Here is a 27,193-nt window from a genome sequence, read left to right as displayed (position 1 = left end):
GCTGCGAAGGCCTGGCCTGAAAAGGTAAGGGCGATGGCAGGGGATGCAGAAGAGGCCGGACCAGAGATAGAGATAAACAGAGAGTGGGAGAGAGAGACATAGAGAAATACAGAGAGACGGAGGGGGGGAGACACATACAGAGATGCAGAGAGAGAGGGTGGGAAGGAGACAGAGACAGAGAGAGATACAGAGAGAGGGGGGGAGAGAGAGACATAGAGAGATACAGGGGGGGAGAGAGACATAGAGAGATACAGAGGGGGGGAGAGAGAGACATAGAGAGATACAGAGAGAGGGGGAGAGAGAGACACAGAGAGATACAGAGAGAGGGGGGAGAGAGAGAGACATAGAGATACAGAGAGAGGGGGACAGAGAGACACAGAGAGATACAGAGGTGGGAGAGAGAGAGACATAGAGAGATACAGATGGGGGAGACATAGATACAAAGAGAGAGGGGGAGACAGAGGGGGAGGATTTTGTGGTTCCCATTGTTTTTTAGCAACCGGTTCTCTGCCCTAATCACCAGCTGGTTAGGCGTGGCTTGGGGACTGTCATGTGACTGATGAAAGTGAGTGACGTTGAATTGGCCACACCCACCAAATGTTCGTGGAGAGTTTGGAACTTCAGCCTCGCTCTTTTAGCCCAGCGGAAGCACCAGACTGGGCCACAGCAACGCGTGGCTGGGTACAGCTAGTAAAAAAGAGCCTTGATAGTACAGTGGTTTAGTGTACCCTGTTATTAACACAGCTGCCTGCAATTTCTGCTGGTTCGAATCTCTCCAAGGCTCAAGGTTGACTCAGCCTTCCATCCTTTCTAAGGTAGGTGAAATGAGGACCCAGTTTGTGGGGGCAATAAGCTGACTTTGTATAAAATATACAAAAGAATGAAGGCTATTGCTTAACACATTGTAAGCCGCCCTGAGTCTCCGGAGAAGGGCAGCATATAAATCAAATAAATAAATAAATAAATAAATAAATAAATAAATAAATAAATAAATAAACAAATAAATAAATCTATGCAGATAAGATGTTCGAAGGAGCAGCAACAGTAAATGGGACATAAGCAACACATATTCAACTGAAGGTCCTACAGGAGAGGGCAGTTAGTAGACACTGCATTTTTCAAGTGAGATATGCCCAGAATGTGCATGTACCTTTACTAGAGTTACAGAGTTGTCAGGAAAGGTCCTTGAAGTTTAATAAGCAAGTATGATCCATTTTGAGTACCGTGTTTTCCCCAAAATAAGACATCCCCTGATAATAAACCCAATTGGGCTTTTGAGCACATGCACTAAAATAAGCCCCCTGAAAATAAGTCCCCCCCCACAAAATAAGCCCTCCCCAAAAATATTTAAACGCATGTGCAGCCAGTCCCTGCCATTTCCTCTGGTTAGGGTTAGGGAGACAGAGCTGGAAATCAGGTAAGATGGCAAGAGGAGCCCCGTCTTGTTCCACGCGCCCCAAAATAATAAGACCTCCCCCAAAATAAGGCCAAGTGCTTATTTTGGGGTTCAAAAAATATAACACAGGGTCTTATTTTCGTTGAAACATGGTAGTTTAAACACGGTCAGTGGGCAACTGTAGTTGTTTATTTTAACCCCCTAAAAGTCACATCAAATTACATTTGGAAGTGATCTGATCCATGCATAGGGACTGCTACTGTATGTTTCTTACATTATCCTACACAACCATCACTGAGTTTATATTGACTGTGTTTTTTTAAACAGACTTTTAACCTAGTACTTTCCTAGATTTAACTTTTAGTATCTGTATAAAAAAGCGGCTAATTTATATTTCAGCTTCTGATATTTGTTACCGGTATTTATTGTTGAAGGAGATAGCCGAATTTAATTTCCACATTCTACACACTACTCAGATGGAAACAGATATCCCCAAGCAGCAAGGAGTTTGTAAAATCAGTGAACACCCATTGTAATTTATGCACAGAGGAAATAAAGCAAATTCTTTCCTTTTGTACTCCACTTCTAGCTTTAGCTACCTAATCTTCCAGCACAAATGATTTCTTCAGTGCTATTTTGTCCTGCTTGAGATATATAATTAAGAGAGCAAACTTGAACACCAAGCACACTGGAACAGCTCTGCAATCATTGGTTCTGTTGAGAAAAATACAGCAATTCATGCAAACTCCAGTGAAAACCAAAGAGAATGAGAGACAAATTTGCTTTATTTAATGAAAATAAAGATGCTATCCCAAGGTGCTAAAATGTTCAGTCTATGATTAGCAGAAACATGATCTGACTTTCAACTACCGTCTTTCACAATTATACAAGATATCTAGACTGTTCATTAATAAGGCACCAGCCTATAAACGATGCTGTTCAAATGCACTTTGTATCTATCAGGAAAGAAACCAGGTGTGACAGTGCATAATTGTTGCTGATCTATCGGTTTTGATCAGAGTGCTGTAAACACAGTAAGGAAAAGCTGCTTCTTCAAAGCCTTGTTATATCATTTATCTGGATAGGCGAGGCTTTAAAATTTAGCTACAGGAAAGGACCATGCCCATTGACCTTAACTCTTATATCCCCATGTACCATCTGCCTTATTCTCTCATAACTTCATTTCTTCAGCTGATTGAATAGAAGCTGTAATTGTGTTTGAATGCAAGGGCAGAAGTCTAAGTGATTTTGACCCCTACTTTATTATGATCCAAGTTTGCACTGACAGCTTACCTATGCTGGCTCTTAAGAACAGAACCTCATTGGGCTTCTACTTCACAGGGAGAGATTGGGCATGCTCAGCCTCTATAATTGTGTCCTATTTTTAGTTGCAAATCATATTTAATTCACATAGCGCATTAATAGACTTTCAAAGCCTCCTCAATGAAGCAGTATCCATCCCGCATCCTTCAGCACTGGATATGCTGATATCTGTTGGGTCTTGGTTTCAGCAACATCTGGAGGGCCAGTGATTTTTCATTTCTGGAGGACAAACTGTGTGACAAAGAATCCCCCAAACATGGCACCAGGGGTGAAATCCAAAAATTTTCCCTACCAGTTCTGTGGGCATGACTTGGTGGGCGTGGCAGGGGAAGGATATTGCAAAATCCCCATTCCCACCCCACTCCTGAGGGAAGGATACTGCAAAATCCCCATTCCCACCCCACTCTGGGGCCAGCCAGAGGTGGTATTTGCCGGTTCTCCGAACTACTCAAAATTTCCACTACCAGTTCTCCAGAACCTGTCAGAACCTGCTGGATTTCACCCCTGCACGGCACTTGTGCTTTTGGGTTCTGACAAAGTGTTCTCTTTCATTTGGGGATTTATGATGCTGAAATTCAGGAAGGGGGAACGGCAAGCCATTTTTTTTAATTCTCAAAAGGTCTGGGTTCGCCCTAATGCTTCCTTAAAGATCAACAGCTTAAGACAGTGTTGGCAAATCTTTTTGGAACCGAGTGCTGAAACGGGAGCACGTGCCTGGGTTGGGGGGGGGGGTGCTGGAAACCGGAAGAGCAGTTCCCTGGTATGCATGCATGCGCTGGTCATCTGGTCTTCTGGTTTCTGGCAGGCATGCACGCACGAAGACCAGCTGGCCGGCGCACATGTGTGTGCCAGAAACTGGAAGCTCAGCTTCCTGACACATGCATGTGTGCCTGGGAGTTGCTCTTTCAGTTTCCGGTGCTCCCCCACACCTGAAGGCCAGCTGGCCAGTGCGCAAGTGCATGTAGAAACCCGGAAGAGCAACGTGCAATAGCTGGCATGCCCGGAGAGATGGCTCTGTGTGCCACTTCTGGCACGCATGCCATAGGTTTGCCATCATGGATTTAGGATTTTTTGGTGTTTTTTTGCAAATTATTCATATACTGCATAGATATGACTATCATTTACATAAAACATAAACTGCAAAAGTCAATTATGATTGGTGAGAAAATGTGCAGATTTGCTGGAATTCAGGAAGTGGGATACTGATTTAATAAATGTTTCTGAAGCCCTTCCTTAGCTGGAGGAAGCACTGACAGTTTTGTTACTTGCTGCCTATTGTCAATATTCCAAGGTTAGGAGGAATAAAGACATATGGCTGGTTTCCAAATGCTGCGGAGTGATAGGAGAGAAGAAGCAGTGGCATGTGGAAGAGCTTTTTTTAACTGAAAAGGTTTTTCTCCCCCTCATAAACATATCTTAAATGTACAATTTCTTATCTAACATACATATTTTCTTTAACTTTCCTACTAATAGAATCTTCATCCTAAACAATTTAAGTATATTTGGGGTTGCTCTTCTACCATTTCATCTCCCTTGTTTTACAACAATCCTTCTCCCTCTCCTCTCTTTCCTTTCCCTCCCTTCTTCCATCTACTCTTCTACTTTCTTCTTTCCTCCTCTCCTTCTCGCATGTGGAAGAACTTATGTTTTCATCTGTCAGCCCAATGTCCAGAATCCAGAAAATTCACTGAACTTTATAAACCAAAGATTTGGGGAGTGAGCAAAATACCTGGCAAATGACTAGCGCCTCCTCAACTAAAGAGTTAGACATTTTAATATTATTTTTAGTATTAAGAATAACTAGAATTAAAATATATAATGATTCTGACTCAATTCAACATGTTAAAAAATTAGTCAATGTTAACATAATATAGCTAGAGTCATAGGTCCATATATGCTACCTCTGTTTCTGGCTTAAACTTTATTTTTCCAGTGATTCCCAGACCACTATAATCTTTCTAGGCAAATTTTCTTATTTCTGGAAAACTTAAACCCAGAATGATTTATCCCAATGCAACTTCTTTTGCCAAGCTTCTCGGCTATGGGGCTATGGGGCTATCAAGAGCTAGAACTGCAGTTCAACAGTGGGTATTGGATAGAGCTCTCCAGGTAGTTCTGGACAATGTAGATAATAATATAGTACCTGGATATAAATTGGAAATATTTTACAGCATGAAATACATTCCTAAACAGTAATGGAACCTTCAGTAATAGAACAGCTTCAAGGTGCTGGTACTTACCTATAAAGCTCTACATAGCATGGGCCCGGGCTACCTGCAGGACCACCTTCTGCCTGCCTCCACCGCCCTGTGCGCTCACATAGGACTGCCCTCCTCCGGGTACCATCGGCCAGACAATGTCGGCTGGTGGCACCCAGGATGAGGGCGTTCTCTGTGGGTGCACCGACCCTCTGGAATGGGTTACCCACGAGGCTCCGGATGGCCCCCGACCTCCGCTCTTTCTGCCGTGACCTGAAGACATGGTTTTTCCAACAAATTTGCTGATCTGATGGGTGATTTTTAATTGGGAGATTTTAATTGATTATTTTAGTAGCTATTTTTATTGTTTTCATTGTTTTAATTTCTGTGAGCCACCCCGAGTCCTTTGGGAGAAGGGCGGCATATAAGTATAAGAAAAATAATTTTTTTTTTTAAAAAAACTGGATTTTCTGTCAGGTCATGATGGTCTTAAGTCAAGATACCCACGTGACCAAACCCAATTTTATGAGTATTTCTTCCAGGTGTCATTAAGCGAATCTAGCAATAGCGGTAGCACTTAGATTTATATACCTCTCCACAATGTTTTACAGCACTCTCTGGGTGGTTTACAGTGTCAGCATATTGCCCCCAACAATCTGGGTCCTCATTTGACTGACCTTGAGCTGATCAGGATCAAACTCCTGGCTGTAGGCAAAGTTAGCTTGCAATACTGCATTTTAACCATGGCTCTATCTATGTATTACTACGGATGATTTTTCTCAGAAACTGGCTAAAAAGGTTGGAAACAGGAAGAAAACATTGTAAATCATGGTCCTGTGAATGGGGACTTCTGCCACCAGCTATAAAGAGGGTGTCAAGCCCAAGCTCAGAAACAAGGTAATGCGATCCAATTGAGTTCAGCCCATTATATGCTTGCACCTAATGGACAGAATCTTGCTAATTTAAAGCTAGAACTTTCTAACCTGTTAGATACAGTATATCCTGAGAGATTCTAGGGTGTGGATACCCCAAACCTTTCCCCCCTTTCCCTCATCCATCTTGGGAATGCACAGTCTCTTAATCTGGGCCTCTTTCTGGGAAGACTCTGCGTTGGCCAAATACTCCTCTCTGCTGCTGCAGGTAATATTCTATCACAGGTGAGTTGGTTGCCAACAAGTACCTGAAATGTGGTCATGTGACCATGATATGCATGTTTCTGCAGCTATCAGAATTCTGGAACTAGGTCATAAGTAGCTTTCGGGGGGGGTCCATTGTAACTTCCAACAGTTACTAAGTGATTAGTCATAAGTTGAGAACTAACTATTCAATATTTTCTGTACAACAAACTGCAGAACTTCCATTTTGCCTGCTTTAATGACTTGCCCTCAGCAATACTGGAAGGAAAACATAACAATACAATTTGCAGAGCAAATTTGATTTTGTGATCTAAAAGAAACTGAGGCTCTGACCACGTGTTCCTTCAATGTCTTTTCTATAGCACGTGGTGTCCTACTTTCAGAATTCTGGTTCCTCATTGAGATTCTACCTGTTCTCAGAATGATGTTTGCTTTATTTTGTTGGAGTGGAACCTTAACTTCTCCAAAAGAAAATTTCTTACACCTGCCACAGCTTTATGCAGAAAAGTATTTTTAATATTAGCATTGTATAATTATATATTAAAATGCTTTTATGTTGTTTTCCTTTTCTGATATGTGTTTGGTTTGTTCAAATACATGTTCACAATGATTTTTGTGTGCAATCACATACTAGTTTAGCAGTTTAATCATATAATATTTTAATACCTTCACAAGATTGTTTTGCAATTTGGTGAATTAGTTTTAAATATTTAAAATCTATTTTAAAATATTTAAAATTTAACATTTATAATCTGAAGTATTCTCCTATTTGTATTTACAATTATTTCAGTTGATTCTTTTTTTCCTGGTTGAGTCTGAGCCTGTTTATCCTAACATACTGCAACAGCTTTTAAGCCTAAATCAGAATTGTACTTTGAGTTGGGAAGCATTTTTTCCACAGCTCTGAGTTGCCACATACTACTTTCTTAGTGACTAAGTATCAACTGAATTACCTCAGATGCTTTTCCTGACACTCATCCTCATGATTCCTTATTTTTCCCCTCTCCAATGTACGATTGCCAGTTGCCAAAGGAAACTTATATTTCTGATAAAATGAACCCTAATTCATGAAATTCTAGTAAGTAGATCAAACTTTAAGCTTTTTCTCTTTTGCCAGTATGTTTATGAACATACCTTCGGTGTGTTTTGGAAAATCGCTCCTCTCCTTTATGTAATTTCTTCCACTGCACTCTCTAGGGACATCGTAGCCTACACTTAAAATTTCATAGTGCTCCGTTACAGAAATTATTTCACCATCCCAGTATTAGCACTAGGCATTTCCTCAGGGAGCTAACAGAACACTAAGCAAAGTGCTTGAAACACACTTGTAACCAAGATCGGTGCCTGCAGAGAAATAATAAAAGAGCAGACAGCACTTCATATTTGATCAGGCAGCTTAACTTTCTAAATTGTGCTATTCTTTGAATATTACAGATCCAAATCGAAAAGTTTTTAGATAGTATTTATTTGAATATTGATATCTCACTTTCCCTGATGTGTCTCAAATAAGAAAAGCTGCCCTCTAGTCCTTTCACCTTCTTTTCCGGAACAATTGAAAGGTATAATTGTGATATCTAGTAAGAAAGTAAACATGATACACACAACAAGTCACTACTGCAGTCCTCTTATCTCCTTTTTGGCAGGATTTGAGATATCCTAGCCTGTCTCCTATTTCCACTAACTTCCCTCCCAAAATTCCTCATTCTTGATTGTTGATCTAGTCATAAATTCCTACTTCCTTTTAAAAGGTGTTGTCTGAGACAAAGCAGCTGAGAAATGTCGCTTCACCCACAATCACATCACCAGATTAATAGGAGAGCTGCAGTTGTGAGCCCTTCTCCTGCCTAAGGAATTCTGGGAATTGAAGTCCTCACTTCTTAAATCTGCGGAGTTTTGGAAACACCCTCTTAGGTCAAGTGCTCAGCAAACAAACAGATGTGTACTTTCTCAGCCAGAATGTGATACAGCTTCTCACAATCAGCCAAACAACCTTTTCTGAAACCCAGCAAGCGAGCACTACAATTTACCAGCTCCCTTACAATTTATCATGGCTCCCTTATTCCGGGTTATGAACCTTCAAGAGCCTAAGTAAAACTGAGTTATTATCTGAGAAACGTGGTAACATTGGTCAAGGATTCCCTTAATAGAGACTGCCACTGCTTACAAAATTCTAAGTAATTCCGCTCCTCAAATTATGTAGTTAATGGCAGCCATAAAAAACCTGGTACATGACAATCATCCTTGCCAAATATGTGGACCTTCAATTCCAAGAATCAATTCCCATGTTGGCTAAGAAGGTAGAACGGCATCCAGAAGTCAACACAGAGAACTGATATAAAGTGTAATAGAGGGTGGGGAAGAAGGGGTCTCCCACCTTTTTGAACAAATGGGTTTAACTTTTAAAGCATGGTATGACTATTCTCATAACATGATCCCCTTGATAACTGAGGTGAAATACTCTTTTATCAGGGAATAACCTACCGTACCCCTTCAACCTTTGAGATGTTTTATTTATTCATTTATAAGATTTATATGACTTGCAATAATGGAGATTATCTATAGCTCGGGTGTAGGATGAGGATGAAGTTTCGTTCTCTGAGCTTGTGGGTTGGTTTCCGAACGTTTCGTTACCAGGCTAGGTAGCATCTTTAGGGGAAGTCAGTTTTCTGTTTTGACACTAACATCCCCTAAATGTTTGGAAACCAACCCACAAACTCAGAGAACGAACCTTTACCCTCATTTATATGACTGCCCACCTCAAGCAATTCTGGGCAGCTCACAATAACAATAAAGCTAATATACAATCATAAAACAGTAAAAACAGTAAACCTTCAAACCAATTAATTGTCCACTTGGAATGCCCCACAGCAGGCTCAGCTGCCCTCCTTCCATACTATTTATTCTAACATCCTGTCCTGCCCAGTATCTTAGTAAAGGTACCAAGGTCTTAACTGCCTTCCACATAACAAAAAAAATGGGCTCTGTTGAACGGCTGCAGGGAGGGGGTTCCACAAGGGAGGAACAGCCACTGAAAAGCTTTCTGTCACCTCAGCTTATTTTTTACTTATTCTTCTGGGCAGGTATTCATTTCCAAACAAATCACTGCACTGATCTATCTCCCTTTTAATTTTATTTTGCAAGAATGTCTCCAAGCTACTATATGTGGAGTATAGCCGTGTTTTTGGAAATAAGATAATGGTTGAGCAAGCGTGGCACGAAGCAATACTTTCCTGGCTCCTGACAAACCCACAAAGTTATAAGCAACTGCTGTTGCCTACTATGCAAGGAAGTATTTGGCACCACACACTCTTTTCATGTGAGTAGGAGGTTCTTGAGAGAGAAAACAGGAGTGTTATAGGAAGCTACATAAAAACAGGACAAAATGTTGCATTGCCAGTGATGAACCCTTGGTAGGCTCAAAGAAGGTGTCTCTATCCTTCTTAATGGCACATTGAAGAATTCTACAAAGCAAACAATGCTATAGTAATGTTGTGATACTCTGAACTCCCTTACGACATAAAATAAAGCATATGTTGTCACATTTCAGTAGGAAAATTAAGCATATGCTTAATCCTTGACAGCATCTAAAATTGCTTCACTTGGGTGATAGCTGATATAAATTCATGTTTGTTTAGTTAAGATGTTCTTTCTTCTTTCCCCCCTTTTTTTCTTCACAAGGCTAGAGATAAATTTCATTATAAAACTGAAGTGCAGCACAAAGATGAAAAAAGCAGAAATACCCACAAGGAAAGGGTGAATCATGAAGATGGCAGAACTTGCAGAAATAGCTAAATTGACTTTCATAAAAAGACTGGAAACCCTTTATGGACTTTTTGCTGAAAACAGAGAAACATGAACAGGTGATTTATGAATTTATTGATTAAAAACAGCTGTACATAGGAAGACGGAAATTATATTATATAATCTAAGAGGGTGGAAATAGTATTAACTATATAACTGCCGCAAAGAAGATTGGAAGATGCTTCTTTCAATATTTCTTTTGCTCTTTCATTTCTTTTTTCTTTCTTGTCCTTCACTTTTTCTTCTATCTTTCTTCCCTTTTTAAAAATATCCCCTCCACTTTTCTATATTTTATAATTTTCTGTACTTTTTAACTTCTTTAAAAAAAATTCTTCAGTAAATTTTATATAAAAATAGAGAAAATGTGCTCATTTGAAAAGATTTTTCTCCTTTTGCTTTCCATAGTCAGCATACCGTTGGAGAGCCATCTTAAGTCTACGATAGCCAAAAATCAGAAGTAATCTGATAGTATGTTTCTTTGAAAACACTTTGGGCAACTCACTGCAGAATGAATTATGAAACATCAATTTAAATTAAGTCAATATATTGAGAGAAGAGCTTCAGTGTGATGGATTTAAACAACACAGAGAAACAGATCTGTAAAATACTTGTTTTTAGCTGTCCATCCAAACATAGTGCAGGAGAAATTCTGGAGGGACAAAAAAGGAAGAATGTATATAACTCATAGATTCAAAATTACCAATCCTTTGCTTAAGGATAGCTTTAGAAAAGTGTTTCATTTTCCTTTTATGAAATACTTGCACCCACTAATTGTATCTTGCATACTTTATTATCAATCTTGGGAAAATGGTTTGCTGATTCTTTTTACATTTCTTTTCCACAAATGCCACACGTTTAGAGTTCTAGTTCTCATGAGAGTCAAGAAAATGTAGCTAGAAGTTGAAAAAAAATGACAACCAAATCTAGTTTCTTTGTGGTTTTCAGGGATATTGAAAAGCTAGAATCTTAGTGAAGCTAATCTTATTTTGCTTGCAATTTAGACAATCAAAAGGAGAATTTTATTTCATTTTGGCCAAGCTGGCTGACGTTGTTACAGGCCTTCATTGCAAACCTCTATTCCAATCTCAGTCTTGCATTAAGCATGTCTCCATTTGTTTGTGTGTGTAGTTTTGTAGCATGTTGGTTAAAACTGCTCCTATACTTTCATCATCCATTATCTGTTCTCTCATACAATGAAATACAATCAAATTGACTTTATTATAGGTAGTCTTCTGGAGGGGCAGCTGTAACATAAACAACAGTCTTGGGGCTGCATAAAGACAAACAGATTTATTAAAAGCTTTCATGGATTAGAACTCAGCTGATAAGCTTGTATTGCAATCAGTTTGCTGGTCTTTAGGGAGCCACAAAACCCTACCATTTCTACTCAACAGACAAGCCCTCTGGAATTTGTAACCATACAGAATATCAGATTTAGTTTAATGAAGAACGCCTACCTCTGATAAAATAGATTTTGCTCATAAAGATAAGCTTCATCATAAATGGTTTATCATCCATATGTAGTAGAAAAATTGACTGAATCAAATGTAGCTCCACAAAAGCATAATAACAAAATAGTTAGTGGAAATTATTAAGCATGACACCTGCAGCCAGGAAAAATACCGTGCCCTTTCACTTCCCTTTTCAATTAACTAGTATGGTTACAGTAAGGCCCTAGCTTAAATAATATAAAACATTGTTATCTTTTATAATATTAGACCATAAAAATGACAAAGCAGAGTGCAGCCAAATTGACCTCTAAGCTTTAAGTGTTAATAATGTGATTTTCAATATATGTAATAGCAGATTAGTTTTATGCTGGTCCATGACTGTAATACAGAGTTGATCAGACCAGTTTCAGAAAATTACCAGTGATGAAAGCAAATCTCAAAGACTTTGCAATTGTATACAATTGTATTCTGTATTTCACCATTGTGCTACAAAGTGAGTCCATGAGGAACAATGTGGTTTTCCTATTCCTTCTCTTACTGTTATTAGTGATCTGGTATAGTTAGTCTGACTGCCTTATTCTTGCGTACAGTATATTTCTACAGGGAGATCTATGAGAAAGCCGTCTATCCTTTGTTAGCATCTAGTAAACTATATGTACTTGCAAGTACACTTACTTTCAACAAATGCATTAGCCTTGAGGGCAAACAAATAAGTTGAACCTGGAAGCCTTTACCCTGATCAGCTTTTCATATCCAACTTTCATTTTAAAAACCTCAAACAATCCAGGAACAATGTCAACTCTCATGTTCCACGACATTGCAATAATTACAGTCGAAACATTGTTCAGTCATGTAGCATAAATCTAGGAATTGTATGTAGATATCTTGATTGATATCTAGTATACTAAGCTAGATGTCACCTCCCCAAATTCCGTTTTAACCAGTCAAAATTAGAAATAAAATCGCATCAACTAAGTGAAAATGTAATATGGCCCTCATGAATAGATTTGAAACTGTGCCGTATATAGCAGTGGTGGGTTGCCCCCAGTTCGGATCGGTTCTATAGAACCGGTAGTAAAACTGGCAGGAGGCTCCGCCCACCAACCCCGACATCATCAGGAAGCTTCTGCGCATGCACGCGGCCCCATTGTGAACCAGTAGTAATGGTAAGTAGAACCCACCTCTGGTATACAGCATATTTAAAAGAGTTTTTTATGGAAAATATTGGACTCTTGGTCACTTTCAGACTCCAGTTATAGTGAGTGGTGGCCATTGCTGTGGCTACAGATCCTTATTGCCCATCTAAACTCAGCTGATATTAATCTGCCTAAGAGTATCATCTATTTGGACCAAAATTTGCTCTTGATTCTCAACTCTTCTATCAGGTTTTCAGGATCTTTGCCCATTTGGCTGTATTAGTTATTTCTGGAATCCATGTTGACTTTGAAAACACAGTTAATGAAGTCATTTTCATTTGCTAGAATGGTAGTCCTCAGCCACTGGAAATCCCCAGTGAACCAAGAGAAGTAAATAAAGAACTGGTAGAATAAACAACCTCCAAATTGTCACATATATATTGGGACAGAGATCTGGAAAAAAATGAATCTATTTCTAAATGAATCTATCTGTGGAGGTATACAGAGATCAGTTCAATCTTCTGTACTTTGTATGATGTGCAGTTTCAATTAACATTGCTTTTGTGTGTGTGTATGTGTATTTAACAGCACATCTGAGGAGATAAATAGGAAAGGAGAGAGTGAGGAAAAACATAAGGATTGTATATAATAAAACATTTAAAGTAAATGTTGACCAGCAAGGATAAAAGGGATACTAAGTTCTTTTAGCTGTACAAATACATTATAAATAGATTCATTCAATTTTAGGTTATGATCCTTCATGGTATCTTTCTCAAATCTTCAGTTAACATCTTTATTGGCCTTGTTCACAAGCAAGCTCATGCACCCATTATCTCCTCTCCTTTACAAAAAGTTTATGCTAGTTAATAAAAAGTTTTATATTCTATATATTCGCCACTATTGCAAAGTTTTCTATATAAAAATAATTTACCCCAAAGGCAAAAATCAATTTATTTAACCTGAATGAAACAATTCTGATATTATTTTGAAAACTGTTTACTCCCTACTTAGTTATTTCTTTGTCGTTTTTAATGTATTTATTCTATATTTTAACCTTTTATAATATTGTTTTACCAGATCGTAAGATAATCAGAGTGACAACAAGATGGACAGTGAATAAATAAATGTAATAAATAAAAATAAAGAGTACAGTCTGTTCATCAACACATTTTAATAAGGACAAAGGATTTTGTTGATAATTGCAGCGCATATGTTGCTTAGAATCAATTACCACTGAAGTAGCATATAAGCCCCAAAAATATGCACACTCCACACACACAGATGTTTACAAAATGTTTTCCAGCAAACCAACATGAGACAGAAGGGAGGAAAGAATATAAAAAATTGTGCTGTGATTCCATTGTTTATTAAGAATTCTTTGACATGCTTTTGTGTTGAGTAGAAGAAGGAAGTGGCCTAGCATGTGCTGGGTGGCCTCCCTACTTTCTAAAGGATCTAAATTAGTATTCTTGAATGGGACATTCTCTATGTATTTATTGTAAAATGAAGAACAAGGAGGAGGAGGCGGAGAAGGAGAAGGAGGAGGCTATCACAAAATGACACCAATAGCAGAGAGGGAACATTTGTCATTGATTATGATTTTGCTGCTTTCAAAAAACCACTCTATCATTTGGCTACAAATTATGCAATGAATTAAGTCTTGAGCCACGTTATCGATGAAATATGACATGCCACAAACTGTGAGCTCACCTTAACATAAAGCTGCTGAAATTCCTCTAGGTTCAGTCTTCCACTAGGGCAATCTTTTAGAAATCCTTTGTACCACTGCTTGAGTTCATGTTCATTAAATTCCGTGCTCTTCACCAGATCTTCCATCACTTCAGGAGCCAGTTTGCTATTCTGCTTCCCCATTATGCCTAAGAAAAATGAAAGAGATATTATTATAAGTGGCTTATATACTAAGGGACGGTTAGCATTTAATCACTGGAATTATTTTGAAGCCAACCCCCTCTAAAGTTACTTTTGGATATCAATCCCAGATACTGTAATTTTTTTTTCTCCGCAACTGGTTATGGCAGACAAACAAATGCCTTCCAGGGGTGGAAGAGCACTCATCCCATGCTGACATCAATCAGTGCAGGAAAAAATTCTTGACATTATACCGTTGTATACATTTAGCTGAAAGTTGATGTACAAATCGTTACAGTTTGCAGCCATTTAATCTTTCAGCAGAGTACCCGAAGAATGGCTGGTTCATAGTACAATTTTTTTTTCTTGAACATTGGTAGAATCAATGCACAGTTACTTCTTAACATTAAAAAATCATGTCAAAGAAATATCTTGGTTCCCTTGCCTTTCTCAAAACATAGCAACCCTCTATCAAACATTCTTAATAATGAGGCAGCTGCTTCTTTTAGCTAGTTTCCTTGCAGATGGTCTGGCCAGATTATAACACCTTACCTCAGTTTTTAAGGTACTGGGTAAACCAAGGCTCTCTATCCTTCTATAGAATTCAACAGCTTTTAATATAGCTATTAAACAGCCTTCCTTAAAAACCTGAATATAAACGAATAGCTGTAATCCTATGCATTCATTCCCTTCTATTTGTTGAATCAGTAAAACAAAACCATTTCTCCCTTCTTCAACTTGAATGGAGGAAATTGTGCCAGATGAGCAGGCCTGCTCCATACAATCCTCAATCATAATTAAAAGGCTTTATTCTTGCATCTTCTTCTCAAACACTACTTCTTTTATTAACAAAACTAGTTTGCTAATTACAGTCCCTACAACAGTTCTGAGCTTCTATCAAGCTGTGAATCCAGAGACTTCTCGTTGCAGATTTAATTAATGAGAATAAGAAAACTGTAATTCATGGATTATCTAGTCTATCAGAAAACGGATCCCAACGCTTTCCAAGGGTTCATGTACTATTCTACATTGTTACAATGAATGGGGTTCATTTCCGTGACTCTATACAATGAGAATCTATACATTAGAATGTTCTAATGAAATGGTACAGTGACTTTAATAAATTAGCACATAATAATTCAATAAATGTGACATTCCTAAATGGCAAACATATCAAAATTAAAATAATGCCAACAATTTCAAAATTTTACCACCTGTGATAAGAATTTAGCGATTTTCACATAGGTTTGAGATTGCCACCTGAATTTGTAATGTTTTTACTTTTATGATTAACCCTTTGGCTTTACCACTGAAAAGTTGCAAAATCATGTACTGAAATTTGTATGCTCTCTGCTATTGCAGTAATCTTAATAATGACAGTGCCATGATTGTTATAAAATCTCTGGAACACAAATAAGGAATGCAGTACAGTATAATATACTGATTAGAATATTTGATTGGGATCATACTCAGATTCATAGTCCCATTACAACATAGTCCCAGTTGTAAAGTTCATTGAGTGATCTTGATTTTATTTCTTAGCCTAATCTACGTCACAAAATTATTGAGAGGATAACATGAGGTAGAGCAGGGGTGTAACCTGGCAGCCTGCTGGCCGGATGCATCATATGCAGGCCACGCCCATCCCAGATCCGTGAATGGGAAAATGTTGCAAAACATCACGTCGACAGCAACATGATGCTGCGAATTTGATACCTGTGAGGTAGAGGAAGAGAGGAGTACCATTTGTGCTGCTTGAAAGATATGATAGGAAAATGGTATTCTGGAGAGGCCCCCCTAGATTCACTTAGCCATCTGGCCAAGATCTCATGGTGAGATCAGAATAAATTGATTGTTATTCTCTTTAACATTAGAACCATTTGGGAGTTAACATGGGCCTGAGATTTCCATGAGGAGCAAATAACACATCTTATTATATACATGAAGTCTCGCCCTGACTACACATTAGAGAAAACTAGAAAAACAAAGTTTTTATATGTTTTCCCAATGTTCAAAACACCATACATCTGGTATCTTGCTGCCATCTTTACAATATTATTGATTTTGCTTTTGTAGATCGGTGGGGAAGGGTCTCAGGTTGGTTATGGCGAATATGCACAATTTGAAAATGGAATGTTTTGTGTATCCATCCACCTTTGAATCTCTTTTAATCATTCTGAATTAAGGAAGATCTTGGATTTACCAGTTACAGAAGGGGGAGATGGTATTCAGGACTAGGTAATTTTCACACTTTTAATTTTTCTATAAAGGAAGACCAACTGCAAAGCTAAGACCATACTAGACTGTGAGAATAAAACAGCTGAATACCTCTCCTTTGTATCAAGAAGCATACTATAAGCATCCTGTATCATTTATAAGCGTCCTGTATCGTTTATAAGCATCCTGTATCATTTATAAGTGCTTAGCATCACTTTTTCTGGATGTGGAGAATGCAGAAGTTGAGAACACAGGAAAGGGTAAAATGAGCAGTTCTCAATTCTAAAATAGAGCCCCATGTTTACTAGCTGAATGGAAGTTCTCAAATGTTGATCCTAACTTATGCAAAGTGTACAGGGGAAAATACTGAGAAAAACATCCCAAGCAAGTACTGAATTCCACATAATGTGATAAGAGGCCAATTTTCCTGTTATTTTTCACGAAGAATCTTCCCCTGCTGTGCCCTAGTAACAACTTGACAGACCTCTGGGCACTGTTCCCCTGTTCTCAGGCTTCTTTTAAGACTGGCTTTCTTTATACTCCTGTCAGTGTGAAAAGCAGATAGAAGTGATACAAAGCTGTCAGGTCCATGTCATGTGTTGGACCCGTTCTTATATAATTTCTGGGAGGAAAAAAAAAAGTTGAGAAAAATATTAATGTAAAACAGGAACCTTGTGCCCATACTGGCAGAGTTAAGTGACTGGAAAAACATGGCTGAAGAGAAGATTTGCCAGCAACCTGCCTCTGTTCCTTCCAGAAATATTGCCTTCTGCTCTATTTAAGGCACAGATAAGCCTCGGAAATGGAGGCTCTTCAAAGTGGAGATGCACAGCTTTGGAAAAAAGTCTTCCCCCTAAAATTAGAAAGTAACCCGTTCACAAGAAAAAAAAAAGATAGATTTTCTTAATCAGTTGGAAGGAACTGACTGTGGAAGGAAGCAACTCAGCGGTGGATTCCTCCCGGTTCGGCCCGGTTCTCCCGAGCTGGTAGCAGTGACGATATGATGTCACCGAACTGGTTCTGCCCCCTGCCCCCCGTGCCACCCCCCCCGCGCCCCCCACCCCTGTCCTGCGTTATTCTTACCTTTTATTTGGCCCCACCCCCAATCTATGGCTGCCTCCTGAGTCCCAGCTGATGGCTAGAGGGAAAAAAACTGTTTAAACTCTTGCCACAGGGCTTCAAAGGGCCGCCCTATAGCTGATCAGTGTTAAAAGAAAACAAATGAGTAGACCAGTGCCTGCAAAAATACATGAGTAGACCAGTGCCTGCAAAAATACATGAGTAGATCAGTGCCTGCAAAAATAAATGGGTAGATCGGTACAGCTCTGCAAGCAGTTAAAAGTCTGGTAGACCAGTACCTCTGCTAAATCCTAAATAACTGTCACATGACCATCAAGCCACACCCACAAAATAAGCCACGCCCACAGAACAGGTAGTAAAAAAAATTAGAACCCACCCCTGAAGCAACTAATGTATCTTGATTTGTTCATTTTCTAGTTTTGGTTCTCAGTCCTGATTTGGAAATAAGTGTTCCCCACCCTTTTAAAATACCTGAGACGTAGGTATTATAGTAACTACCTAGAGAACTACCATATTATAGAGTATAAGAAAAGATTGCTTGTTATTTTTATTGCAAGGAAAAAGAAAAACTCAGCTTCTTCACCAAAAGAACAACAACTCACTACTATTTTGAAGGAGCTATTGCAATTTTCAATAATGGGGCAACCAGGGTTCTGCAGGCACGGATCCATCTAGCTGGGAGTCAGCTTTCCAAACTCACTAGGATTCACTTCTGAGTAAACAATTTGGTATACCAACTTAGTCTGATAGGAGTAGGAGCAGGGAGATCCATGTTCCCGTTTTGCCTCAGGGACAAAGTCAGCAGGGTGACATTGGACCTGTCATTTTTCTCTCCGCCCTGGGAAAAAGGGAATAGCAACCGGCTTCTGAAAATGCTGCAAAGAAATCTGCATGGACTTCTCATCGGGAGTCAAGTTTGATTTAAGGGCAACAAAGAAATCAATACACATACAATTGTAGCATTGCCTCAATCTATCTGCACCAGGCTGCAAGTTACTCTTGGGCCACAGTAAGGAAATATTTTTCTGCTCCTCCCATTAAAAGGTTCCTGCTTATCGGTGGCTATCTCCCATAGCAATCCATTCTGACACCCTGGTTTTATAGGTATTTGAAGGTCCTGGATGAAGACATTTGAAGACTGAGACTGGATTTCATCAGTAAGCTCAGGATTATCTAGCTCTATTTCTCCCTGTCTTCTGTCACGTGAGCCAGAATAAATGCTGCAGTAAGTTATGGATGCTGTAATAGTTTGGACAATAACCAAGAAACTTGGCAAGATGAATGCCTTGTGGTTTGTAATCTTGTATGCCCAGGAACTGAATAGGTCTCTAAATCTGGATGGAATTGTATTCTCACTAAAGAAGCAGGTGATCCAGTTTGGGCCATTGCTTGTCACTTGAAGTCCAGATGGCATAAGCAGTCTGAACACACTGGCTGCAATGCTGCCTGGAAAAGGATGGCCTGTCCACAGTCCTTCGTATCTAGTGAGCTTTTATGCGGGCTTGAACCTGCCACAATTCAGTCCTACTGCAACAACACCTTAACTATTATACTTCATTTGCTTTCAGCTCTTTGAAACTAATTGATAAGAAGGATAAAGGGATTTGCGAAAGTCACTCCTTACGGGCGGCTCAGAATTATAACTAAAAGCCACCGAAGGAAAAAAGATGGAATAGTCTGCATGCTTCAGGGAATCCTACATCTTTTTTTTTTTTTTAATTTGATTTATATGCCGCCCTTCTCCGGAGACTCAGGGCGGCTTATAATGCATTAAGCAATAGCCTTCATACTTTTGTATATTTATACAAAGTCAGCTTATTGCCCCCACAAACTGGGTCCTCAATTTACCTACCTTAGAAAGGATGGAAGGCTGAGTCAACCTTGAGCCTGGTAAGATTCGAACCTGCAGTAATTGCAGGCAGCTGTGTTAATAACAGGGTGCTTTAAACCACTGTACTACCAAGGCTCCTTGGTAGTCTTGCCAAAGATTATATATATATTTTTAAAAAAAAAACAAAATTGTAATGCAAACTTTAAGAAAATCTCAGAAAGCAGTGAAACCGTGCATATGTGAAATCAAAAAGAAGAAAGGAGATTATGGAAGGAGCAACAAATAGAAAATGCAACCATGTTCTAGCAAGACAATTACTACAGTTAAGCTAGAATCACTGTGACCTTCACTAAAGGCAGATTTCAAAAGCTTGTCTGCTTTGCACACCTCTGCTATAATCCAGCAGAAAGAATAAAGCACAAGACTGGTTTGTTTCTTTATTAAATTTATTTGCTGCCCATCTCGCTGCGAGGCGACTCTGGACGGCTTACAACAAGGTTGGTGATGCTGGTAGGGTTATGGACAGAAAAACTTTCGTGTGGACTCAGCTCACCTTTTCTTCACACTTTCCCAGCCTGCCTTCAAAGGAAAGTAAGAGAACAACTGGGAAACCAGAACACACCAAGATGGGTGTGAGTTGGCTGGGCAGAGGAATTAGTTTAAAGCAGTGGTGTCAAACTCAAGGCCCATGGGCCAAATACAGCCCGCGGGGTGCTTAAATCTGGCCTGCGGGGACACCCAGGAAACAGCGAAGGACTGGTCCGCAGTACTTCTGCCAGCAAAAATGGAGCTCGGGAGGCCCTCCTGAGCTCCGTTTTCGCTGGCAGAGTGCTTCAGGAGGCCATTGCAGTCAAAAATGGAGCCCAGGAGGGCCATGCGCTGGAGACAATGGATCTCCCGAGTCCCGCCTGGGTCACCACAGGTGTCCCCGACACGAGTGACATCGAGCTGGTCATGCCCCCCCTGCCCCCCCAAGATCAAACATAATCCTGATGCGGCCCTCAATAAAATCGAGTTTGATACCGCTGGTTTAAAATATCTCAGAGGGAAGGAAAGGCTTAATCGCTGACATCTTGAACAGGATAAGTTCTGTTAGGGGATGGAGATTTTTGACGACACTGAGGCGGGACTCTCATTTGCAGACATCTGAACAGAAGTAGCAATATGCTAAGCAGCACACTGACACAGAAATACATCCAACACAAACATGCTAATGAGATTTAATAGCCATGTACCAGCTTGCTGGGTTTGGGCACTGTATTCTCTGCATTGGTAATTATCTTGGTAATAAGCTTGTTTTCCATGGTGACACTTTTCTGGCTCTAGTTTAACCCCTTTTTTAAAAAATCGGAAACCACATTTAGGCTGCCTCAAAGCTGCTGAAATAACATTAGAGAAGTGAGGTCCCTTCAGCAGGATAGAATATATATTGCATGGTGTACTACAGGTAGCCCTTGACTTATGACCACAATGGAACCCAAGATTTCTGTTGTTAAGTGAGACATTAGCTAAGAGTTTTGCCTCAATTTACCGCCTTTCCTGCCACAGTTGTTAAGTGAATCACTGCAGTTGATAAGTTAGTAACCCGGTTGTTAAGTGAATCTGGTTTCTCCATTGACTTTGTTTGTCAGGAGGTCACAAAACGGGATCACATGACCTTGGGACACAGCAACAGTTGTAAGTATGAACCGGTTGTCAAGAAACTGAATTTTGATCACATGATCATGGGGATGCTGCAATGGTTGTAACTGTGAAAAATAGTCATGTCATTTTTTTCAATGACGTTGTAACTTTGAACGGTCACTAAATGAACTGATGTAAGTTGAGGACTATCTGTACAGGTGACAATATCTTCTATATACTGTATGGTAAGAAGGAATGTAATAAATAAGAAGCTAGAGATGTGGAACAAGAAAGTGCTGTTGGAAGGCAGGTTGTGTTTTAAAAGGATGTTTGGCTTTGGGGGATGATTGGCTTTTTTTTCAGCTGCTCAGACTCTTAGTATACATTTTAATTTAATTGATTTTTTAAAAACTGGCTGATACCTTTTTGTCAGCTGTCATCCGATTTTTATATGCTTGCACAGTGTTACTTCTTTTCTTATGTGGATGTTGTCATTCCTAGCTGCTTAGATTATTTTTATGGAAAAGCAGTGTATTACTAATAACATTTTTAAAGAAAAACAAAATAAGTCAATACTTGAATTCTAAAGCCTTTCCTAAAATATGAAATGTTTAAAGCATATTTAAGGATGAGCTCACATCAGTTTTAGCACTTCTATTTTGATTAAAATAAAGTGGCGTTATTTATTCCTTTAGTGTCTTTCGTGTAACCAAAAACAAAATAGGAGTCTGGTGAAATGAATTGCTATACATAAAAGCTTGTGTCTTTTAATAAAATGTGTTATTCTGAAAAGAGGCTACCAGATTCCTTCTGAATGTTGGCTGCCATAAACTAACGGCTCTTCTTTTACAGGGTCTTTGGTTTATCAATACGTGGCATGTTATTTTTGAAGTAAGTGGACTACAATCTACTGCAATATATAAGAATACTTCATTTAACCAAATTTGCAAAAAGGACAACTTTGGGGAATTTGTAGCCCTGTGATTACTTGCTGAACTACAGCTCTCCGTAACCCCAGCCGGAATGATTACTGCTAAAGAGTACTGGAAGATTATTCCTGATTAGACAGGTCAAATTTGTCATTTCTGTGGGTTCCATCATCTTTACAATCCATTCTTCCATTATAGTATTTCAGTATTTTTCTATCTTTCTGCATACAATAATTTCATGGCTGTTACCATTTGGAAAACCAATCTTTCATAAGTCTAATTGTTTATCTATAAGTCCCTGAAAAACAGTTCAGGTTTCACCCAAATGTTAGTTCTTAAAATATTTTGTAAAAAAAATGAAAGGAGAGTATTTCTCCACCCACCCCTTTCTCCGTATCCTGAACTGTTTAGTCCTATTTGGCATTCCATAATTCTACAGTCAGATGATCTTTCACAATTTTCCCTTACCATTTTGTTTAATTAAGCTAACCAATTGCTCCTTTTAGCAAGCCTAAACAGTTCTTGTTGCCATGGACGTATGTATTATTTATTTAATTACTTCAAAAGCACTTTAAAATACATACTGTTGCAAATTCAACTGTCCTGTTAGTTTATTTTAAACTGTCTTAGTTCAAACTCTTGGTAAGCTTTTTGCTTTTAATTATTTTTAAAATTCTTACAGCTGTTTCTTTACTTTTAACTTTAATCCGGGTTGGAGGATCACTCACCAGGTAGTTTAAATGCTCTCCTGCTTGGATGATCTCTACAGCTTTATTATTGTATTCAAAATGTGCAATAGAAAGTGGAGATATAGGTGAACTTAGTGTCCTTAAGCAGCTCGAGGTTGTGAGCTTGGTATTTCTTCTGTGGCTCTCACTACTGTATTCATGAGTCATCCACAGGGTCCTTTCAGGTCTGCAGGTCTCCTCATGAAGAATAGTCTTCTGAAGCACAGGTGGATATTATACGGGTCTCTTCTTGTCTAAGAAGATTTGCTGGCCTGGACTTGCCTCCTGTTCAGAGGTCTTTGTCTCAAGATCATCTCAGCTGTTTGCAGATGGGTCAGTCTGCCATTTTCTTCACCCAGAAATCTCTGTTGCAACTGCCATCTTGGCTTTTTTTTAAACCACCCTCTTGTGGATGTCCATGAGCTAGGGAACTTTCAGAATTCCCCATCCTTTGTCTGCTATGTCCCTCATGTTACACCAGTCAGTAGAATCAATACTGGTACTTATTTATGGATTGAAGAAATGATAGATAACACGGTATCCAGGGCAGTGGTGAAATTCAAATTTTTTTACTACCGGTTCTGTGGGCATGGCTTGGCGGGTGTGGTGTGGTGTGGCTTGGTGGGCGTGGCAGGGAAGAATACTGCAAAATCCCCATTCCTCCCCACTCCTGGAGGAAGGATATTGCAAAATCCCCATTCCCACCCCACTCTGGGGCCAGCCAGAGATGGTATTTGCCGGTTCTCCGAACTACTCAAAATTTCCACTACTGGTTCTCCAGAACCTGTCAGAACCTGCTGGATTTCACCCCGATCCAGGGATGTTTTTTCCAAGGGAACACCAATCTCTTGATCTCTTGGAAGACGAACCAAGAGATCACTATTTGTGTGGCAAAAAAAAGCCTGTATTTCTAATGTTGCTGCCCTGAACACTCTGCCTAGTTGCTCTAAGGCACTGCCATTCATTTGCTGCTTGTTTTGGTGCTGAGCTGTCTGTCTCAGCAGCTGGTTTGGACTGATTTTACCCACAGCTTTTAGTTTCCATTTCTGTTCTGGAATGCTAGGGACTGCCTGATGGTATTAAGGCAGGTGCCATGCCAAAGGCAAGAGACAGTACACTGAGATTGGTGTGCCTTACTCTTAGTAAGAGAACCTGGAGCCCAAATGGAAGCCTGAGCACAGCATAAAGCAAAGAGTAGACAACCTCCAGGTCATTGACACTCAACTACAATTTATTGTAGGCTTTCACCGTGATTAAATAAAGTTCCAGGCAATGCGCAGGGATGTGCATTGATGCTGGAATCCTATTTAATAGTGGTGAACATCTACAAGAACCCGTTTATGAACAACAGTCAAGTTGAATTTGAGATATGTTGATTTACCAGGAGACAAATGGACCTATTTCATGCTAGTTCAGGACAGGACAGGACAAAGAAAAGAAACAAGGAATGTATTAAACCACAAGATGTGAGATTTCAGTCCCCCAACCAGCTTTCCAATACATCACAATGCCAAATTGAGCTGAGACAGAGAGAGTGACTGGCCCATGGTCACCCAGCTGGCTTTCATGGCTAAGAGGGGACTTGAGCTCACAATCTCTTGCTTTCCAGTCTGGTGCCTTAACCACTAAACCAGGAGTGTCAAACTTGTGGGTCTGATGCGTCACGCGCAGGCCACACCCACCCGAGTTCCATGAATGGGGAAAATGTCGCAATACGTCATGTGACAGCAACATGACATGGCGAGTTTGGCATCCATGCAGTAGACCAATAGTTTTTTTTTCCTCAAGACAGGAAAATCAATAGATTCATACAGGATTGCAATGGACTCAGCCTCCTTTTTTTTTTCCAGGCTTCTGAACTAGTCAGTTCATTAACTGGTATATGCCAAGGGTTAAAAAAAGGTGACTGTGTTAATAACTAGAAAAGGGGCTATGCTTATGCAAGGTCCAAAATATGTACCCTATTAGAATAGAGTAGCAAGGACCAAACCATATTAGTATCACCCGTGGATTGAACATGAAAAGTACTACATAATATTTGTATTTTCAGTCCTGAGCAATTCTGATAACTTACAGGTGAATTCTCAGCAGATTCATTCCTGGAATCTAAAAGATTGATTTTATTGCTTGTAGGAAATAAACACATAATTATACAGATGCCTATTTGCATTAGTGAGCAATGGAAATGAATACCACAATGTGTTTTAAGGTTTTTAAATATTTAAAAATATGTTTTAAAAAAAGTAAAAGAAAGCTTTTAAATATTAAACCAAGCTTCTGTGTTGTTATGACTATTGCTCCCAAGGTACATCCTTCTTTCAAGCGGCTTGTTATTAATCCGTCATCAAAACTATACTCCATGATTACGTTTTATAAAATTCAGCAATGCTGTGGAAATGTTATTATAAAAAAAATTGAATCATAAGCCAAGAGCACGAAAATAATGGATTCCTCCTTCAAGACAGGCACTGACAATGGTCAAAGCAGTTAGTCAGCTAAGTGAGTCAACATATGATTCATTCAGGAGAAAAAGCTAACTTCAATAAGTTGAGGGTGGGGTGAGAAAAGCTTAACTGAATTTATATTCTGGTGCACGTAAATATCAAGGAGAGTTAATATTCCCAATGCTTCCCCCCCCCCAAAAAAAGCATGGAAAAAACAAAAAAATAATTGCCTTTCAGGATAACAAAAGTATAATAACACACAAATCTTCAGCTGTAGTCAGACGGCCTCTGTGTGTGGATCATTTTTTTTTTAAATCACATCTTCCTTTTTTAATTCTTTTTTTTAAAGTGGGTGTTAAGAAGGGAAATGAGTTGGCAGATACAGATTTCAGTTCAAAATATATTCTCTGTCTCTCTAAAATGTAAATGAACAATTTGTGTGAGGGTCAGTTCTCTGCGTGCAGTTATTGTCTCTGTTGCAAATAGAGTATTACCTATTATTCCACCTGATAAACAGGAAACCTTGTTATTTCCTGGCTTCCCACCCACATTCATCTCTCACTGAAGAGGCTGATTCACACAAGAGGAGTCAACTGCTCAGATTTTACATGGGCTGAAGCTTTGATTTAGCAAGTTTCAGACCTGGAGCTCAACCAGGATTTAGTATGCTCCCTTCCAAAGGGAACATGGCTATTACCACAAGATCCTACTTTAGCATGCACATACATACATACATACATACATACATACATACATGGGAACGTGGCTCCTGGTAATTATCCACAGACATGAATGTTTTACTTATTCTTTACTTTACCAGTCCTAGGCTGCATTAACAGAGGGATAGAATCAAGATCACGTGAAGTGTTAAAACCACTTTATAATGCCTTGGTAAGACCACACTACATCTAGCTTTGTTTGCCACAATGTAAAAAAGATGTCGAGACTCTAGAAAGAGTGCAGAGAAGAGCAACAAAGAGGATTACGGGACTGGACTGGAGGCTAAAACATAAAGAATGGTTGCTGGAACTGGGTATGTCTAGTTTACTGAAAAGAAGGATTAAGGATGACATGATAGCAGCATTCCAATATCTAAAAAGCTGCCACAAAGAAGAGGGAGTCAAGCTATTGTCCAAAGCACCTGAGGGTAGGATAAGAAGCAATGGATGGAAACTAATCAAGAAGAGAAGCAACTTAGAACTAAGGAGAAATTTCCTGACAGTTAGAACAATTAATCAGTGGAACAACTTGCCTCCAGAAGTTGTGAATCCTCCAACACTGGAAGTTTTAAAGAAGAGAATGGACAACCATTTGTCTGAAATGGTATAGGGCAGTGGTGGCGAACCTTTTACTCACCGAGTGCTGAACAGGTCCGTGCTTTGCCCGCTTTGCGTGTGCGTGCGCCATCCGTCCTAACGTGTGGCTCCTCCCCCATGTGCTGCACATGTAACCTCATCATTTGCGCATGCACACAGCTTTCGCACGACCCCCACTGTGCACTGTGTGCACAACCACACTATCTGCGCATGTGCAGTTTCACACATGCGCCCCACCGTGTGCTGCGCGTGCAATCACACCATCTGCGCATGCTGCGCACCAGTACTCTCATGTGCATGTGCATGCGCAAATGTGCACGCATGTGCAGGAGAGCTCCAAAGATCAAGTGGGTCCCCTGAATTGCATACATGTGCACCGGAGGCCTGAACACCAGCTGGGGCGGGCACGCATGCGCAGCTGCGGTTGAGTTGGGCGACAGCTCGCGTGCCTGGAAAAATGGCTCTGCGGCACGCGTGCCATAGGTTCGCCATCATAGGTATAGGGTTTCCTGCCTGAGCAAGGGGCTGGACTAGAAGACCTCCAAGGTCACTTTCCAATCCTGTTATTCTGGTGTTATTCTGAAATATTGAAACTGCTTACCATAGCCCAGAACCACATCTCCACCTTAGTACAACAGAAAACTCTAGTAATTGCACCACAGAGACCAAAGGAATAGTTGTTTCATTCGGTGTATATGGGTTGAAGTACAAAGCA

General features: G+C 39.6%; 1 protein-coding gene across 1 annotated transcript in view; it reads right to left on the bottom strand.

Moving 5' to 3' along the window:
• Positions 1 to 27,193, bottom strand: part of VSNL1 (visinin like 1) — a 128,723-nt gene that overhangs the window by 50,044 nt on the left and 51,486 nt on the right. Inside the window, exon 2 of the mRNA XM_070955605.1 lies at positions 14,152 to 14,318. Within this exon, the coding sequence (XP_070811706.1) occupies positions 14,152 to 14,313 (162 nt within the window). The 5' untranslated portion in view covers positions 14,314 to 14,318. The remainder of the gene's footprint in view (positions 1 to 14,151; positions 14,319 to 27,193) is intronic.

The sequence above is a fragment of the Pituophis catenifer genome, unplaced genomic scaffold, assembly GCF_029215685.1.
Source record: "Pituophis catenifer annectens isolate HBS135680 unplaced genomic scaffold, rPitCat1.0.hap2 SCAF_1, whole genome shotgun sequence".
Taxonomy (NCBI): Eukaryota; Metazoa; Chordata; class Lepidosauria; order Squamata; family Colubridae; genus Pituophis; species Pituophis catenifer.
The sequence above is the reverse complement of the archived record's forward strand: the minus strand, read 5'-3'. Positions and strand labels throughout refer to the sequence as shown.